General features: G+C 37.1%; 1 protein-coding gene across 1 annotated transcript in view; it reads right to left on the reverse strand.

Annotated features, from left to right (window-relative positions):
- Window positions 1-19,293, reverse strand: part of C7 (complement C7) — a 45,484-nt gene that overhangs the window by 21,659 nt on the left and 4,532 nt on the right. Inside the window, exons 3-9 of the mRNA XM_090332001.1 lie at window positions 18,774-18,849; window positions 15,366-15,507; window positions 13,274-13,421; window positions 11,961-12,099; window positions 4,708-4,878; window positions 2,954-3,197; window positions 393-503 (exon numbers count right to left, since the gene is read on the reverse strand). Coding sequence (XP_090188127.1) covers window positions 393-503; window positions 2,954-3,197; window positions 4,708-4,878; window positions 11,961-12,099; window positions 13,274-13,421; window positions 15,366-15,507; window positions 18,774-18,849 — 1,031 coding nt within the window. The remainder of the gene's footprint in view (window positions 1-392; window positions 504-2,953; window positions 3,198-4,707; window positions 4,879-11,960; window positions 12,100-13,273; window positions 13,422-15,365; window positions 15,508-18,773; window positions 18,850-19,293) is intronic.

A 19,293-nucleotide genomic window follows, 5' to 3' on the forward strand; every position in this document is an offset into this window, starting at 1 on the left:
GCCTGGCTCAAGGTTAGGGAGGTAGCCTTGAGCTAAAGAGCTCAGGGACAACACCAAGGCAGAGTTCAAGCCCCATGACCCACCAAGGAGAGAGAAGGGGGAAGGGGAGAGTGAGTGAGCGTAGAGGCAAATATGATCAAGTAAGACAAGCTTAGTGTGTGCATCTGTATTCCCAGCAACTTGAGAGGCACATCCAGAGGATTGGTTGAGCATAGGAGTTCAAGGCCAGACTGAGAAAACTTAAGACATCGTGGCTCACAAATAAAACCAAATGGATGGAAAAAATGCAAAGTAGAAACCCTGCTAAGACTTCAAAAGCACGTGGAAACTAAGAATTAGCCATCAAGTAGCTAGAGACTACTCTCATAATGCCAGCTGCTCTTCTCATTTACCTGAAGCAGATTTTAACGAATTTTCCAGGTCCTTGCATTTGGACTTCGATGATGTAAAGATGAAACTGAAATCTGAGGAAGAACATTGCTTCTCCTGTTTTGAAACCGAACCTGAGGGAGTGGAGGCAAAAATATATATACGTATATATGCTTAAGGATATATGCGTATTTGGTTATTTGAAATCGGATAGGGAAGGGGGGAAAACAAGATGAGGGGTGGGGGATAGGGGAGGGAGATGGGGACATGAGAAAGGGTATCAATGCATGTGAAGTAATACACCCTCTATCTGCTGTAACCCTTCTATTAATTACAATAAAAAATATATGAAAAATATGCTTAATTTCTGCATTCAATAAAGACAGCCTTTGAGATGTACTGAGGTGTAGAAGCAAGATTAAGAGATTGTTTCCTGACACTGTGGCTGTTTACTGATTGTACATTCTCAAATGTCCTTAAAAGGCCAACGTTCTGAAAAATGTTTGTTATTTTCTTCCTACTAGCTTTAAACTAAAAGAGAGAGTGAGAGAGAGGAAACAGATGCATTTCCACCTAAAAATTAGAGCAATTCAAAATGGAAAAACACAAAGAAGTATACCTTACACCCATCTCATCTGCTTCTTAGACTAGAACAAATAGAAAAACAAGAATATAATGACTTTCAGCCACCACCAGAGATTTCAAAAGCTGGATTCTGATTCTATTCAAGTCCCTAAAATTTAATTTTACTGACAGTCTCTCTGTCATTGCCATCTGTGGTTTCTCACATTTCTTTCCTGTGACACACAATCATACAAGCAGGCCATTTCTATTCAATATGAAATAAGGTGTCTACAGTGAAGTTTTGTAGGTAAAACAGAAAAATATAATCAGCTGATATATAACTCAATGGTAGAATGTATGCATAACAGCATATATAAGGCCCTAGGCTGAATTCCCAGCAATGCAAAATAATAATAATATGTTTTTCTGAAAATATAATAACATGAGTGTGTTTTACTGAAATTTTATTTTCAGTTAGTTAAAATATAATTTTAACTAACAATGTTAGAACAGTTTCAATATTACTTTTTATTTTCGTAAAAGAAGTTGAATGATTTATTTTAGGATTTTTTTCAGTAACAACACTATGATGGATTGAATTGGTCTTTGTGAGTGAGATGAAAAATGATAAAACAAGATAAAGAAGACTGTGGAAGCCTTTATGGAGATAGAAGAGGAGGAATTTCAATAGTACCACAGAAAAGGAAGTTGTATTTAGTTTTCTAAGTCTTCTATAACAAAATACCATATGCTATATGTAGAATAGTCTCCATATTGTTTAGAAACATTATAGGCATACATAATAGCACAATTTTTATTTTTTTAATTAGAACTTTAGGAGATACATAAACTGTTTAGGAGTAAAATTTTACTCAAAGGAAAGTTTTACCAACTTTGTTTTCTTTTATTTAGTCCTCTTCAATTCCTTTAAATGTTATTTAAAAACAGGGCAGGGAGTGAAAGTGTAGAATGAGCTACTTGCCAGGGTGATCATATGAAGAAATAATGTCTTTGCTACAAAAGTCTGTGTTTGAGCACTCATTTTAATTTATGAAGTCAGAAAAGTTCAAATCCAAGTTAAATGTGATCTGTCAATGAACTGGAACAAAAAAATGCCTACTTCAATGGAAACAGAAACACATTATATTTTACCCCTGAGAAAATACTACAAAACTATTTCTTTGTTTCATGAAAAGAACTCTTATTTTTCTCCAAGGCTATAACAGAATCCTTGCTGGAAAGAAAGATCTTGAGGTGACTTGGGGTAAAGAAGAAACTGTCCAGCCTCAGGACAAAGTTAGGAAAAGAGAGGGCTTGACACCAACCTCTCATCTGGACAAATGGAGAGGTCCTCTTTTCAATGTCAAGCCCCTCAAAGCATAAGTGGTGGATTCTGGTTCTAACAAAAGTGGGATAATCTTAGCCACACCAGGGCATTCGGGAAAGCTTACTGTAAAGCCAGTTAGACCTAGGTTTAAATAGCCTCCCTATAACTCTATGCATAGAAAAAAGGCCATAGTATCCATCTCACTGTGTGGAAGCAAGGATTTCTGCTATCACTGTCATTCTTTCTGTCCTGAGGAAGACATTTAATAACTTTCAACTCTTGTTACATGTATTAGGTAATAAGCACACTGATGATATTCAGAGCCGATAGTTTTAAAGGAACTTTTTTGATGATAAAGACCAAAGGTAAATAGACCACTTATTTAAAACATTTTCATTTCTGGAATATCATTTAGCTTTCCTTAAGAAATACTCTTTAGTTTGAGAAACAGAAAAGACTATAAAGTATTCTAAAAATCCAACACCCTCTGGAGATAAAAATAATGGCTTAATTCAAAGTAGTATTCAAAAGAGGAAGGAGAGATTCTAAACCCATATTCATGAGTAGACTTTAATAAGTAATTGCAATTTTGGAGACCTTTTAAAAATCAAGAATATCACTTACCTACATGTTGTTTCCCCTCCTTAAAATCCCTGAAATGCTTTTAGATGGAAAAACATTTAAATACTGTACCACTTTGTTTGGTCTCTCCTGTGTCCACATAAAATAGAACTTTGTATTCTCCTCCTAAGGATCCAGACTGCAGATAATGAGTCCCATACAGGTCAATTAATCTTCGGTAAGCACTATAGTCATAGAGAGAAGGTAGGTGGGAAAGTTCCTTCCAGAATGGCTCAGCAAGTTGTAAAAATTCTGGATTGTTATTAATGAATTGAGCCACTTCAACAGTATTCTGAATAACCAACAATTTATAGCTCTGTGGGGATAAGAAAGAATGAAAGCCATTTTAGACAAAGGATTTTCTTAATCATAATTTGCTATCCAATGTTTCCATTCGTTTTCATCTCCAATCAACTCAGTCTTATATTTTATGAATTATGAGCTTCCTTCTGGGCCTACCTTCATGAAGTAACCTAAGGATTTGGAGGTCTCAAACTGGAAGAGGTATTATTCCTTTCATATACTACCTCTAAACTGCTAAGAGCAAGTTGGTATACCCTCTTCAAGAAGTAAAACTAGAAGAATCAATTTCATCACTATTAAGCAACCTCACAACTGAGACTATAAAATAGTAGGTTCCTAAGATCAACATTTTGATCATATAAGCAAAGAGATTGAATAATTCATCTTCCACCTACACTGGGACATTTACAGGTTAGTTTACTTTACAAAAAGAGTCATTTTAAACAGGTGAAATACATTAAACATTTCCTTTAATGCAAGTCAAGATTGATATATTTCATACTAAATCCATTCCATACACACAACATAAAATGGAAATTATAAAAGTATTAACAAATCATGTTAGCACAGTCATAAAACAAATAAAATCTATATATATTCCTTATACCTCTCTCATATGATTCATTATTCAAACTACCACTTTCAGAATGAGATAAAGTAGACAGAACTTAATAGTTAGCCTGATAAATTCTCCTAAGTATATGCCAATTATTACAATGCACTTCAACTGCTCAGGTTTCTTAACATGGTAGTTTTTCTTTTAATCCAAAACAGCAAAGAATTTAAAATTGCATCCTAAATTCCTCAAGTAAACATGTTACTAACTCAAAAGAAATAATATTAGAAATATTTTAGATTCATATACCTTGTAGCTAAATGGACTTTATGTAACACCTACAAGCATGATTAGACTTTTACACTATACATAGCACTTAATGTGGTATTTCTAAATGAAAATTATAAGTCTCTAAACATTTACACACAATGAGGCTAAAGGAAGATAGCTTTTGTGGGGGAACACAAAAACACAATGCCTCTCTCTGCCTCAGACCATATAAAACATTATTCATCAAAATGAATACCAGGAAATGGAAACAAGGTATTTATTCTTAAGACAAAAGAAATAAGGGATAATTTAAAATAAAATAGAAGAATTCAAGGTAACCTTTAATTTTTTTCAAATAAGAACAAATAATCAAATGAGAAAACAAAAGGAACAACAAATGTTCAAAAAGAATTAACAAAACAGACATAAGAAAGGGTATCAATGTTTGTAAAGTAATGCACCTTCTATCTGGTGAATATAATGTAACCCTTCTATTAATTACAATAAAAATATATGAAAAAAGAATTAACAAGACAATATTGTATCTTTAAAGAAATGGTGCTTCTTAAAGAAGTACTACTGCCTTCATTGAAATAGGAAAGCTGATCTTTTTGATAAATGCATTCTTATTTTATTAATGTCAACAATTGTTAACACCAGTAAAGTATGGAAAAGTGAGCTGATGTCTCCTACTAACCTTCTTCCTGTACATGTCATTGGTGCTTATTTTATGACTCCGTGAATCTGATGATGAAGAGCTGAACAAGAACTTACTCCTTCTGGATGATGTACGTTCTGTGGACGTATGTTTTATGTAAGACCAACTACTGTTGTAATACTCATAATTAAAATCGTTATTCACTTTCACCTACAAAGAAAGTGAAAGTTTTTATTATGGCCAGATTAAGGCTTTGGATATTCCCAAGATGCTTTTGTTACTTCTTTAACATGAATGCTTTCTTTAGACAGACTTCCTCAAAAGAAAAAAATGTCACTCACTCTCTTTTAAGAGCATGCATTTAAGGAAAAGAAATTACTCTTTGTTAAGAAGGCAACATGATATCAATTACAGCTGCTCCAAGAGATTCATAAAACACATCTGTGTACAACACATTGTATTTTCCTTTCATGTCAGCATGTAGTCTAGAAGTGAGCAAATTAACACAGCTCCACTGAGACCTACAGAGCATCTGGCTGTTGACATTCCATGTAATAGTGCAGAAATACAAATAGGTGATAAGAAAAAATTAGATCATTCAAACTTTATTTGGGAATGTTCTATGTGATACAATAAAGATTAGTTTCTAATTCTATGTGACTTGAACATACACTAAAATTCAAGTTTCTGCCCTCTGCTAAATAATTAGAAGGAAGGGTATCCTCAAATAGTTTTAAAGCAGAACATAGGTTAATTACAAGCAGCTCCTACTTCCACGGAGAGATACCCTTTCATTGACCCTTTATTTTACTTTATATCAAGTGCAAAATACAAAATCAGGTGCTGGTGATTCATGCCTATAATTCTAACTACTCAAGAGGCTCAGATCTGAGGATAGCCTATGAACTTAGCTCAGGCAAAAAAGCCCATGGGACCATGAGATTCTCCAATTAACCAGAAAAAAAATCCAGAACTGAAAGTGTGGCTCAAGTGGGAGAGTACCAGTACCTTGGGGGAAAAACTAACACACACACACACACATACACACACAAACACACACACACACACACGCACGCACGCACGCACGCACAGAATCTAAATGCAAGGCCAACAGGGAGTGAGGAGTAGCATATGCAGAGGAATCACCTAGTGGAAGGCATGCTGCTGAAAGTATTTACCTTGCAGACTATTATGTGTAGCTATGAGGTTCTGGTATTATAAATGGATGATTTTTTTCTTTTTTGCTTAAAAGAATCCTCATGTAAAAAAATCTTTTGTAAATTACAGGCAACAAGTTCGCTAAAAGAAATGTTTTTTCTGTGAAGGTAAAACCTGTAAGAGGACTTCCTCTTCTGGTGTCTATTTTATATCATTATTCAAATTTGGAACTTTCCTTCTACTGAATTTTTTATCATGTACTCTTACACACAATTGTACTTGAGATCTAAGTATAAAAGAAGCATGGGATTCTAGGATATAGAAACAAGAGCTTTATCTTGTGTTCTCAATGTACTATTGTTATTTCTCTTTTTTTTTTGCCCTTTGGTTAATCTCATATTGTTACTGTATCTGACTTTGTTACCTGGTATATTATATATAGGTTTGCTTGCTTAGTTGAAATAGGAAAGGGAAGGGGGGAAACAAAATGATTGGGAGGGAGTGAGGGGAGGGAAATGGGGACAAAAACATGAGAAGGAGTATCAGTGTGTGAGAAGTCATGCACCTACTACCTAATGAATGTAACTGTAACCCCTCTAAACATTATCCGGACAATAAATTTTTGTTGTTGTTGTTATTTTATTTTTTTAAGTTTTTTTATTGTGATTAATAGAAGGGTTCCATTATATTCACCAGATAAAAGGTGCATAACTTCACAAACATTGATACCATTTCTCATGACATGGTCCCCATTTCCCTCCCACCCTCCTCCTGCTTATCTTGATTTCCCCCTTCTCTATCCAATTTCAAATAACCAATTAAGCACATATAAAATATATCAGATAACAAGGTGAAATATTGTAACAATATGAGATAACCAAGGGATGGCAAAAGAGATGAGAGATAACATAGTACATTAAGAACAACAGTCACTCATTATATGGCTTTTGTTTCCTTATGCTGGAGGTCCTTACATTTAGTGTCATACTATTTGGCCTAATGTCTCTAGATTTTGTTCTATTGTAAATCTCTGCTAGGAGAGCCCAAGGTTTCTACTGATTATGACAAGTGAGGGAGACTATTGGGCCTATGTTCCTTGGAGTCTGGCTTACTTCACTTAATATGATTTTTTCCAAGTCTTTCCATTTCCTTACAAATGGGGCAATGTCATTCTTTCTGACAGCAGCATAGAATTCCATTGTGTATAAATACCTCATCTTGTTGATCCACTCATCAACTGAGGGACATCTGGGTTGGTTCCATATCTTTACTATGGTAAATAGTGCTACATTGAACATCATTGTGCTAGTGGATTTAGTATGCCCTTGTTACTGGATGATTGGGTAAATGCCAAGTAGTGGAATTGCTGGGTCATAGGGGAGCTCTATATTTAATCTTTTGAAGAACTGCCATACTGCTTTCCATAGTGGTTGAATGAGTTTACACTCCCACCAACAGTGTAGTAGTGATCCCTCCTGGCCACATCCCCTCCAGCATCTGTTGTTATTAGTTTTCTTGATCCTGGCCATTCTAACTGGAGTGAGGTGGAATCTTAGAGTTGTTTTGATTTTCATTTCTTTTATGACCAGAGATGTCAAGCATTTCTTCATGTGTCTATAGGCCATTTTTATTTCTTCTTCAGAGAAGACTCTCTTTAAGTCTTTGGACCATCTTTTAATGGGATGATTGATACTTTGGAGATTAGTTTTGGAGTGATTCAATTTTTTGAGCTGTTGATATATTTTAGATATGAAGCCTTTGCCGGAAAATAAATTTTAAAAAAAAAGTATTGAAAAACAACATGTAAAAATTTTAAAAAAGAATTTGAAATTGGATAGGGAAGGGGGGAAAACAAAATGAGGGGTGGGGTGGGGGGAGGGAAATGGGGACCAAGACATGAGAAAGGGATTTAATGTATGTGAATTAATGCACCTTCAAATGCAATGTAACCCTTCTATTAATTACAATAAAAATATATTTAAAAATTTTTAAAAGAAGCACAGGAAAAGCAGAAAATATGAAAATGATACATTTTAGAAAGGAAACTAAAAAGAAAGAAAATAACATAATATTTTGCAGTTGTCTTAAATGATGCTAGTGAAGACAAAACATTCATTATGTTGCAATAACTGACAACAGAGATGGAAATGTAAAAATCTTGTTAGCTACACCTATGCAAATGCATCCCCATTCAACAAAGACAACAAGAACATAACTAAAATGCCATACTGCATTATATAACTCTTATTTCATGTTCAAAATTATTCATACTGAAATCCTGTCATTAAATAAGAAAAGACAGATTTAACCATAATCATTAGTATTGAAAATTATTTTCATTGCATTATGAAATTCATTTGCCTTAAAGTCCGACTCAAAAATTCAGCTCAGGCAGTCATGGGGGATATGTACTCACAGGAATTTTTACTGACTAAAAAGAGAATTTTCCTCAGTATCAGTCAAGATCTCCACATCACTAGATAGTGTCTATTGGTTTTTTTTTTTTTTGGATGGGCATAGAATTAAGATTTTTTTTTATTTCTCGTAAAAATAAAAATTTAATACAAAAAATAACCTATTTTCCCTATTTTCAGATTTAAATAACTCAAATATTTGTTTCCTAATTTGTGTAATTAAATCTCTTGGCTGCTTTACTTCAGCCTCTTTGCATTCCCTACACATAGCAATCTCTCTTCAGGGTAGATGATAGGTTACCTATTTATTTAGTTAATGTTTCTTAGAACTAGGGCTTGAACTCATGGCATTTGCTGAGCTTCTCTGCTCAACCCTAGCCCTCTACCATTCAAGCCACTTTCAGCTTTTTGCTGGCATAGAGGTCAGTCTCCCAGAATTGTGGGTCCAGGTTGGCTTCAAACTGGACTCCTCAAATCTCAGACTTCTGAATAGCTAGACCCCTGTCACATAACTTTTTTTTCCTTAATTAATTGAAGAAGCAGAGGTTTAGTTAAAGTGGATTGATATTTCTTTTCTTTGATGGGAAATCAACTCACATGAGTGACAGAGTGCCTGTCTAACAAGGCTCTAGGTATACACCCTAACACCATCAATAAAGTACATAAATGAAGGCTTTATGCTGATGTTATTTATTTGATATTTAGCTGGGATCTCTCCCAGGAGCACCACCTATGAACTTTCTCCAACTTGGTCTTTAACTCCCCCCTGTTTGCCATTCACTCATCACATTCTGAGAATGAACACAGATGTAGGCTAAATGAGGGTGCTTCAGGACCAAGTCCCTGCCTGCTGCATGCAAAGTAAGTAGAAAAGCAACTTGTGCAAGGCTAAGTAAGTTGGATGACACAAGAAGGAACCAGGCTTGTCCTAGGAAAAATCCACAGCACCAAACATAGATTATAAGAAACTCATTATCATTTCTGTTTACTAATATTGATATTCCAACAAGCCAAAAGGTTCCTGTCACCTTGCAGAGAGCTGACTATTTGGTGGGTGCTACATCAGTGTATTTGAACTGAGAAGGACAATCCCTGCCTCCCTAGCCATGCACGGTTTAGCACTCTGGCTGACATGGCGGCCTGAGGTTTCCACCTCACTTCCCCAAGGCTGCATCCTCACAATACTGCTATTCCTCACTCAGCAGCAGGCTATAATTTCCCTCTGCATCTGACAAACACCTTCACATTTGGTGGCTGGAAAGGCATTTTTAGATGTCAATCTAAAAGCCAAGCCCTGCTGAGGTAAATGAATGTCAGAATCATGCTGTTATTAAATTATTCCCTTCCTCCGAAGCTGCAGATTTCCAGAATCTACCTCCCAATCAAGTCAAAAAGGTTCTTCTTCTTATTTTCTCTGCCATGCAAATTTCTAAATTTGACCTTTAGGAACATTTGCATAAGCCTTCCCCTTGTGATTATGAAAGAATTAGCCATATATCCTCCTAGGAATAGAAGAACAATAAATAACTATCTACAGGTGCCTATTTGACCTTCTTCCTTCTAGCCAGAGTTTCTGCTTATTATTCACCATGTAGAATTTAGGATTGTAGTACATAGAACTACAATAATGTGTGCTCTCGCAAAAGGTAACAGAAAATAAAGAGCTATGAGATCTGACACACTGGATTTGAGCTGTATGGATTCTTAATTTGATGATGTGGAGTTAAGCGGCTAAAGTTCTCTGAACCTCAGTTTCTTCACATTTTAAATACTAAAATGTTCCTTACCTTCTCAGGATATGGGAAATAATAAACCCATACCTATGGCTTAGAATAAAAAGTAAATGCCATACTAGATATTCAACAATCGTGGAAGGGTGTTGTGAGATACAGGGGGTGGAAGCCATGGGCAGACACACTGCAGTACTGCAGTTGAAAGTCTGTTCACCATCTCCACCACAAATCTTCAGCAACTCCCCTAAAACTACAACTGTTCAGTGCGTGGAGTAGATTATGTGTTGATATGAAGAACAGGATGAGTTTAGGTGTATATGACAGAACATTGGCAAAGAAGATGCCCAGAGCCAGAGGAGACCACGAACTCTAAGCAATGTCAGAAAGCTTAGCAAGACCACCAGGGATGAGAACAAGCTGTCAGCGCCACTCTTCTGCATTGCTGGAGGGAGTATAAACTGACACAGCCGCATAAAAGACTTTGCCTAGTAAAGCTGACTGTGTCTGTGTCCTTTAGAAGAATAAGTTGAGTTCATGTTTTTGACCTGAAGTATTAGATTCATCCATAGCAATGTTTAAATTGTTTTCACAAGAATAAATTGGAAACAGCAAGAAAAATGCCATCAGCCTTGACATGAATAAATCTCAAAACCATCTGAGTAAGAAAAGTCATATACACATCTATGATTCTATTTGTATAAATGAAAAAAGAGATAAACTTTTACTGAGAGACAAAGATATATAGACAGTAAGAAATTAAAGAAAAATATAGAAATGAGTGATATAAAATATATGGAAGTGGTTGCCTGGAGGGGGAAGAAATATGATCAGAGACAAATACACAGAAGAGCCTTTAAAGTCATGTGCTGTGGCTATTTCTTAATGCAGGTGATGTTAAAAATGAATATACGCAGACAGTTGTTTTATTGTTTTTTTTTCTTTAAACTTCACATGTATGGTACCTACTCATTTTCATATATATGAGGTATCCCCCCAGGATTTAAAAAAAAATTAAAGCACTTTTAAATGAGTTGTCACTATAGATCTTGCCAAAAATCAGTCATTTGTCAGCCTTAAGCATGAACAATCTCACACAGGACAGGTGATAGAGATCCTGGGCCCACATGGAACATGAAGTTAAAAACAATCACATTTGAATGACACCAATGAACAGTAACAATGCCTTGTACCCAAGTTAAAAGAATATAGATTTTTGGGGCCGGGAGTTTGGCCTAGCGGTAGCGTGCTTGCATAGCATGCACGAAGACCCAGGTTCGATTCCTCGGTACCACACACATAGAAAAAAGCCGGAAGTGGTGCTGAGGCTCAAGTGGTAGAGCTCTAGCTTTTTCTACCACTTGAGCTCTACCACTTGAGCCTCAGCACCACTTCTGGCTTTTTTCTATGTGTATGGTACCAAGGAATCGAACCTGGGTCTTCATGCATGCTAGGCAAGCACTTTAACCACTAGGCCAAACTCTCAGCCTAGAGCTCTAACCTTAAGAAAGTCTAAGGACAGTGCTCAGGCCCTGAGCTCAAGCCCAGGACTGGCAAAAAAAAAAAAAAAAAAAAAAAAGAATATAGATTTTCTTGGTCAGGAGCCTGGCCTAGTGGTAGAGTGCTTGCATAGCATACACGAAGCCCTGGGTTCAATTCCTCGATACCATACACATACATACACACACACACACACACACACACACACACACACACACAAAGGCAGTAGTGCTATGGTTCAAGTAGTAGAGCACTGGCCTTGAGAAAGCCCAAGGACAGTGCCTAGGCCCTGAGTTCAAGTTCCAGGACTGGCAAAAAATATATAGATTTTCTTTAGGTACATATAAAGCATTTATATAAACTATATAAACTGATCACATATGAGGTCAAAAGGAAATTCTCAAGAACTATAAAACTTCAGTATCACATAAGTGAATGATCTCTGACAATCTACAAAGTGGAAATCATTTAACTCTCTATGATGAAGTACCTGAAATGTATAGGAGAGGATATTTCCACTCAGTCTGTAGAAATCTTTTCCGTCTCCACTGAACACTTTTCTACATTGGCCACCAAAACTTTTGGTGTTGATGACTCTGCTCCTAAACTGGCCCGTAAGTGCATTATAACTGTAAGAGAAGGAAGAAGAGCAGGCACAAAAGAAAGAGGATGGGGAAGATGAAGAAGAGAAAGAAAAGTAGTTTAAAAGCAAAAAATAGTACTTGCTTAAAATTAAAAAAAAATCATTAGAGGACACTAGAAATTCTTGAAACCCTTTACAGTTAAGTACTTCTTTGAGAGTGCAAATAGTGCCCTAATGCATACCATTAATTATCTAACTTTCCCTGCTCAGTTTAATAGCTAACACTAATCGCTGGGGGAAACTAGAACATCCTTTTAGCCTAAGAATGTTTTTGGGAAACACACAGGCCTGCTATCTCTATGGCAACAGCTCCTTTTGAATTGAATCTATAGATAAAAACAATACAATTAAGCTTTCTCTGGAGGAGAGTTTTTTCTACAGTGATTTTTCAACTGACTCTGTTAGTATGCCAGATAGCTTTGATTCTCCCTTAAATAATGTCAATTTGTGTCTCTGTTAATAAATTTTAAAATCATATAGGCAAATCACATCAAAATAGAAAACAACAGCCTAAAATTGATGCAAAAACTGATTAGCCCTAAACTAAAACTTCAGCTTTAAAAAAAACTCCCTGAAAGTTTAAGTGTTCTTCACAGTCCTTCAAAGTCAAACAAGTTTTTCAACTTCAGAAATCAAGTCTCCCAAGCAGCTTAAGCAATTACTTATCAGGCTTGGAGCTGAGTTGCCTCTCTCCTCAGTTCTCTCCTTGTCCTCATCCCTTCATCTTCAATCTCTTGGGTAGAGAGACTGTGAAATCACTTCATAAATTCCCTTTTTCTCTCCCTCTCTCTTACTCTCTCCCTCTTCCTCCCTCTCCCCCCTCTCTCCCTTTCTTTCTCTCTCCTTCCCTGTCTTCCTCCTTCCCTCCTTCCTCTCTCTCTTTTCTTCCTTTCCTTCCAAGAACTGAGATATTTTCCTGGGCTCAGGACTTTCAGCACTAAAATCAGAACTGTCCAGCAACAGCACTCACTCTACACTTCCCACATGTATCTCCAAATGCACAGGAATTCATTTGTTATAGTGCATGACAAAGAGCTCCAAGCTAATGGAAAAGGTTTTTCCATTCAGTAAGCTATTATCCATTCTCCTAAATTCTAAGACAAAACAAAATAGAGAGCTAAACCCTCTTGATATCATCAAGAGGCTGCTTATCGTCTTACCCGTTGCCAGTGAGTTCTATGTTAGGAGGAGGTTTGTCAATGTCACAGGAAGGTCTGCTTTCTGAGTCCTCACACCCGTCCTCATCGGCGCCATCTTCTTCACAGTCAGAATCTCCATTGCAAACCAATGATTTGCTGATGCACTGACCTGAATACAAGAAAAGCCCCCATGCAAACACAAAGAGAGAATGGGAACCAGGGGTCAAAAAGGTTTTCTCACCCACAAAAAACAAATTTAAGATAAAGTCTGAGTGCCTTATAAAGAACCGAGACTATAGAGGTCTCCAGTTCATAGCACACCACATAAACTCTCACTTGAAAATAGGACCTGAATTCAAAATTCCAAACTGGCACCTGCAATAATCAGTTTCACCGAAAGCCTCCAAAATCCATACAATGTTAAAATCCTACCTTTCCATTCTGTAAACATTAACTAAGATATCGAATGTGTATTTTTCTTCATGATTTAGATTCATAATCTTTGAGACCATGGGAAGTGGATCAAAAGGTTTAAACAGCATCTGTTCAAAATCTACTCTGTGCACCACTGCACCAAGTGCCGAGCTGCTTCTCATATGGTGTAAAATCTAACATGCCTTACAAAGACATGAATCGCTGTGACTTAGCGACATGATCACTATGATGGTCATAAGTGTGGGATGCAAAGGAAGCCGTGGAATGGATCAGAGGCTCTAGCCCGTCTACCGACATTCTCTGATAGCCTCCTCTGATCATCACTCAAGGCAACCCAGCAAGTACACGTGGGGAGTCTACCTAGAAACTTGGCACTCCAGACGCAAAACTCAAACAGATACGACGCATGTCTTCTGGGAGATTAGTGCCCACCAGAAGACATCCAGACCAATCAGCAGTCTATATCCTAGATAGGAAAATATAGTAACTCATGAACTATTTCAATCAGTTGAAGATTCAGAAAACTCTTCCAAAGCATTTATCATCCGATTTGGATTTGGAAACTAAAATAGAAGTTGGACCGAGATGGTTGAAAACACTTCTAACAAAGGAATTCTTTGTGTACTCTTCTGTCCATGAAACTTTGGTGTTTTTTGAGAGAAGGTGCTATGTTGGGAGCCGAGTGCAGGGTCAGGCTGGCCCATGAATCTGCATCACTGAATAAGATAACCACACAAAGAAATGAGCTGTCATGTATGAACGCCATGCCTAACTTTGAGCTGTATCGTCGGTATTGTGAATCACTTTCTGCGGAGACTTGATTACCATTGGGTATGAATGTGTGATTGCTTTATCTCTCTCTGCTGAGACCCATAGTGAGAGTAGACACGTGGACCTCCCCTAACCTGCCCATCTTTGTGCTGATAGGCTCCTGTATCCTATATTAGCTGAATGTACTTCCTCGATAAATGAGCTCCTGCCTTGATGGGTCTCCCTGACCGGTCTGATTGTCCTCTGGGAGGGCTGGGTGTGGGTGGTCAGTTGGCCCTCTTCTTTCTCAGCTCACCCTGGTCAGGTGTGTTCTGTCTATCCCTCCTGCGGATCAGGAGGGACCGAGGTCTAAAAACCCCGACAGTGCTATATGTTTCATTTTTGTATCACTTTATTTTGGATCATAACAAGAAAAGCAAATGTTTACTGGAAGTTACTGAATCCATCTGACTGCATAAATGCAACATAGAAAATAAATCAAATAAAATCCTATGCCAAAACTATGTTTCTATCACCCAGGCACAGAGTGGGTAGTGTTGTTCTTTAGTGGGTGATTATAGTTATTAACTTATAAACTAATACTGTGGTAGAAAACATGGCTCTTACCCAATCTCACCTATATACCAGATTCTGTCTACATCTTCACTAATGTCAAGGACTATTCAATGCTGCCAATAGCTGTAATTGTATTAGAAGAGCAGAGAACACCTTTATATCCAAGTGCCTACCTTGCTTTTGGAAAGGTGGTATCTGAGTGTGTGATTGGTATACTAACCAAATTCCTCCTAATCTTCAAGGGGAATTAATGTGTTAGCCAATGTAAAATTCAACAAATACATATTGAGCAAGTGAAAGGAAATAGCATTTGAATGTTTAATCTGCACTGACCTTATAGAAAAGAAATTACCTGAAAAACACCTGAAGCGTTCTCCACAGCCCTCCTCTGTGGGACACCCTCGTGTAGGCTCACAGGCTTGTGTTTCAAAAGCACTTCCAGCACACGACTCTCCTCCATACTGCCCATACACAGCTACCAACCGCCGGCGGGTCTAAACATGAGATGGAGTCAAGTGATCTCCACTTCCCTATGGGGTTTTTGTTTTGTTTTTGACTGCTGAAATCTGGAGCAATTAGTAAAGACTGAAAAACAGTACCCAAGAAAATGATCTGGGTTCTATTCAAACAGAACCTACAAACTCAGCAAATGCATTGGCCTCCTTAGCTCTGAGGTCAGTGACAGCGGGGAGCGGGGAACCCTTTTCATAGCGTGTTCCCAGTTCTAGCTTTACTTCCACTGTTGAGTTAAAAAACAAACAAATACTGACTTCTTGAGAAGTAATGTCAAAAAGTGAAGCTTAACAGGATGGGTAGATAAGCAAATATATTATAGTATAGAATGATTGATTATTTAGCTGAAGCTAGGTAATGAAAGCTTATTAGAGCCATGTAAATGAGTTTTGCTGGAGGGGTGGGAAAGGACCCCAAGAACATTAACCGCAAGCAATAATTGGTTTGTCAGGTAACTTCTTGAAGATGAAAAAGCCTGAGAAAGACACCCAGAGAGACCTACTAACAAGAAGCCAAGCTTATGGTCTGCGCAGTCCAAGAATGCATTTTAATAAAATTTATTTTACAGTAGAATTACTCAGCAATCAAAATTCTCCACTACTGGACCTGGGAAACATATGATAAACACTCCTCTGAGAGAAAGAAAAATTGAAGAACTCATTTAGATAAATGAGAAATTTACAGATAATTTATCTTAAAGTTCACCAAATCCTCATTCAGGATAGAGTATGGATAATGATATAAATAAACAAATACCTACAAAATTCTTTTCTTACTCCTGGCAGCCAAAGGTACACCTTTTAGACTTCTTCTGGCACTTATCCTCCTCCATTAATAAAAACAATCAAATTTCATTTCTAGAAGGCTTACACCTTACAATCAACAGCCAAGAGTAGGTACCAAACCAATTTTAAACTTACTCATCCATTCTAAATTGGGTTAGAAGTAGAGATTCTTGAGACAAGCAGACACAGTAATATAATTTGAATTCTGAATATATTTGTCAGCCAGACTCTGTCTTCAGCATCTTTCAGTGTATTTAAACAAAGGAGCTGTTACCAGTGCCAAGGAACAGAATCCAGTGAAGTAGCTTGATAATGTTTCTACTCCCTTGCGGGGGATGGGGAGGGTAATTTTTTTTTAATTTTATTGTTACTACCAAGGTGATATACAGAGGGGTTACAGTTACATAAGTCTAGCAAAGAGTACATTTCTTTTTGGACAGTGTCACCTCTGTGGGGTTTTTTAATTGAAGAATGAATGACACGGATGTGTTTAAGCCATGTGTCCTCTTCTGAGATTACAAAGCACATCATTTGCATAAGGAATATTTTCTCTCTTCCATCATCCAGGGAGCCCATAGTTCTATTCCCATCTTTCACATCCTGAGCCAGTGACACTTTTAAATTTTCACCTATTTCCAAAGAATATTTTCTTTGTCATCATATAATGTATTCATTGCTTGATGACCTTCACTCAAACAAGAAAATTGCTTCCATGAAAAATACCTTCTGTCTCTTTCTATTTACAATCCTTTCTTGTGTTTAAATTCTAAACGTTTTTTAAATAGGGAAAGCTTAGTGTTTCTTTGACTTCTGCTTCATTATTCATGTCCCTCTCTGCCTATAATCAGAGTTGTCATCTATTGTGTTTGCTAGAAGCTAAATTCTTCATGTGTGTAACTTGTTTTGAAAAAAAAACACTCATTGAAATACTGAATAAGCAGCCTATAAAAATACTATGCTAGAACTGAAATATAGGGCTGGGAGTTTTGCCTAGTGGTAAGAGTGTTTGCCTAACATGTACAAAGACCCAGGTTTGGTTCCTAAGTGGTGCTGTGGCTCAAGTGGTAGAGTTCTAGCCTTGAGAAAAAAGCCCAACAACTGTGCTCAGACCCAGAGTTCAAGACCAAGAACTGGCAAAAAAAAAAAAAACCTGAAATATAGTGTTATATTTTTGCCTGGCATATGTAAGACCCCAGGTTGAGCACTAGTACCACAAAGAAAAAGAGAAAGAGAGAGACATAGACAGAGAATGATGATGCTTCAAAAGAGCAGTTTCCTATGGTTCTGTTACTTTCATGAATTTAATTATTTTAAATATCTAATTAATCCAAACTGACTCATTTGAAAATATTTATATCCATTCAAATGCTCAGAACCTTTTTTTAAAGTGTAGGAGCTGAGCATGGTTGGTCACACCCGTAATCCTAGCTACTCAGGAGGCTGAGATGCAAAGCCAGCCTGGGCACAAAAGAACCTGAGACTCTTATTTCCAATTAACCCCTAGAAAACGGGAAGTGGGACTTGTCTCTAGGGTAGAGCAATAGCTTTGAGCTGAAGAGCTCAGGGACAGCACCCAGGCCAAGTTCAAGCCCCATGACCCACAAAAAAAAAAAAATGTAGGAAAAGAGGACAGATCTACATTAAAAAAATGTTTGTTGAAGTTTTATTTGTTTGTTTGTTTGTTTGTTTGTTTTGCCAGTCCTGGGCTTGAGCTCAGGGCCTGAACATTGTCCTTGGATTTTCTCAAGGATAGAGCTCTACCACTTGAGCCTCAACACCACTTCCAGCTTTTTTCTATGTATGTGGTACTGAGGAATCAAACCCAGATCTTCGTGCATGCTAGGCAAGCACTCTGCCACTAGGCCAAACTCCCAGTCCCTGAAGATTTATTTTTAGTAAGAACAGAAATCTAAATATCAAATAAGAGGAAAGTTGGTAAGTCAGATAGATATATAAATAAAATGGAATACAATATAGCTGTTTTCAGTTCACATTGATAGTATAATATTAAAATATTATAACAAAAATCATGGTGAAACAATCCTACTTTTAAAAGTATAAGCACATCAACAGAAAAAAATAAATAACACACATGCTGGCTCATTTGTTTCTCCTAATTAGTAGATTTGTGACTATCATTGCCTTTCTGTTTCTTCTTTTAATTTTCTAAAGGAAAAACATATTTTTGGATTTAAATGTTCTTGGAATTTAGAAATATTGCATAATATCCATATCAATTGTAGTATTTTCTTCGTATTAAACAGAGGTGAAGTTTAAAAACATTGCAAAATGATTTTTTATAGTTGCCCACTATATGTGTCATAAACACATTGTGTTAGAGCCTGGTCTCTGTTTAAATGAGAAGAGAAGTAGAACCCAGCAAGTACATTCAATATATCCTAGTCATGCATAAGCTGTTTCTTCAGATAAGTAATCAAACACACAGTTTTGTGTGGTCCTACCTGAGTCTTGCTACAGCCACTGCATTCAGACCATGGGCCATAGGACTCATACCGGCAGTTGACTGGAGAGGAGCCACTGTCACAGGACCCATTAAAAAGCAGGTGCAAGATAAGCCAGGGGAAACAAAAGTAGTCAAAAGCAGTCCAAACATACTTCAGTGAAGCATGTTATATGTACATGTAGTCAGGATATACAATTCTCAGGCTATTGGGGAACCAACCTTGATATCCTGTTTACAACACCTCAGTATTTTTTACCCCTAAGCAATCTGGATCTATTGATACTTGGTCCCCATCATGCCCTGAGAAGACAAACTTCCAAAACATGAAAGCTTAAGAAGAGAAGCTTGGCTGTCCTTCCTTTCTTCTTTGTGTTCTTCATCTCCCTGTGCATGGCATTTCCATGACTGCTTCAGGACCTGTAGACTTCCAGAGCCCCACTTCTCTCTCGGCTCCCAGGTTCTAACACAGCCCCTCACCACATGTCCACATTAATCTGACAGTGAAAACACAATCAGGT

Source organism: Megascapheus bottae, chromosome 4 (assembly GCF_031878675.1).
Source record: "Megascapheus bottae isolate mThoBot1 chromosome 4, mThoBot2.hap1, whole genome shotgun sequence".
Classification (NCBI taxonomy): Eukaryota; Metazoa; Chordata; class Mammalia; order Rodentia; family Geomyidae; genus Megascapheus; species Megascapheus bottae.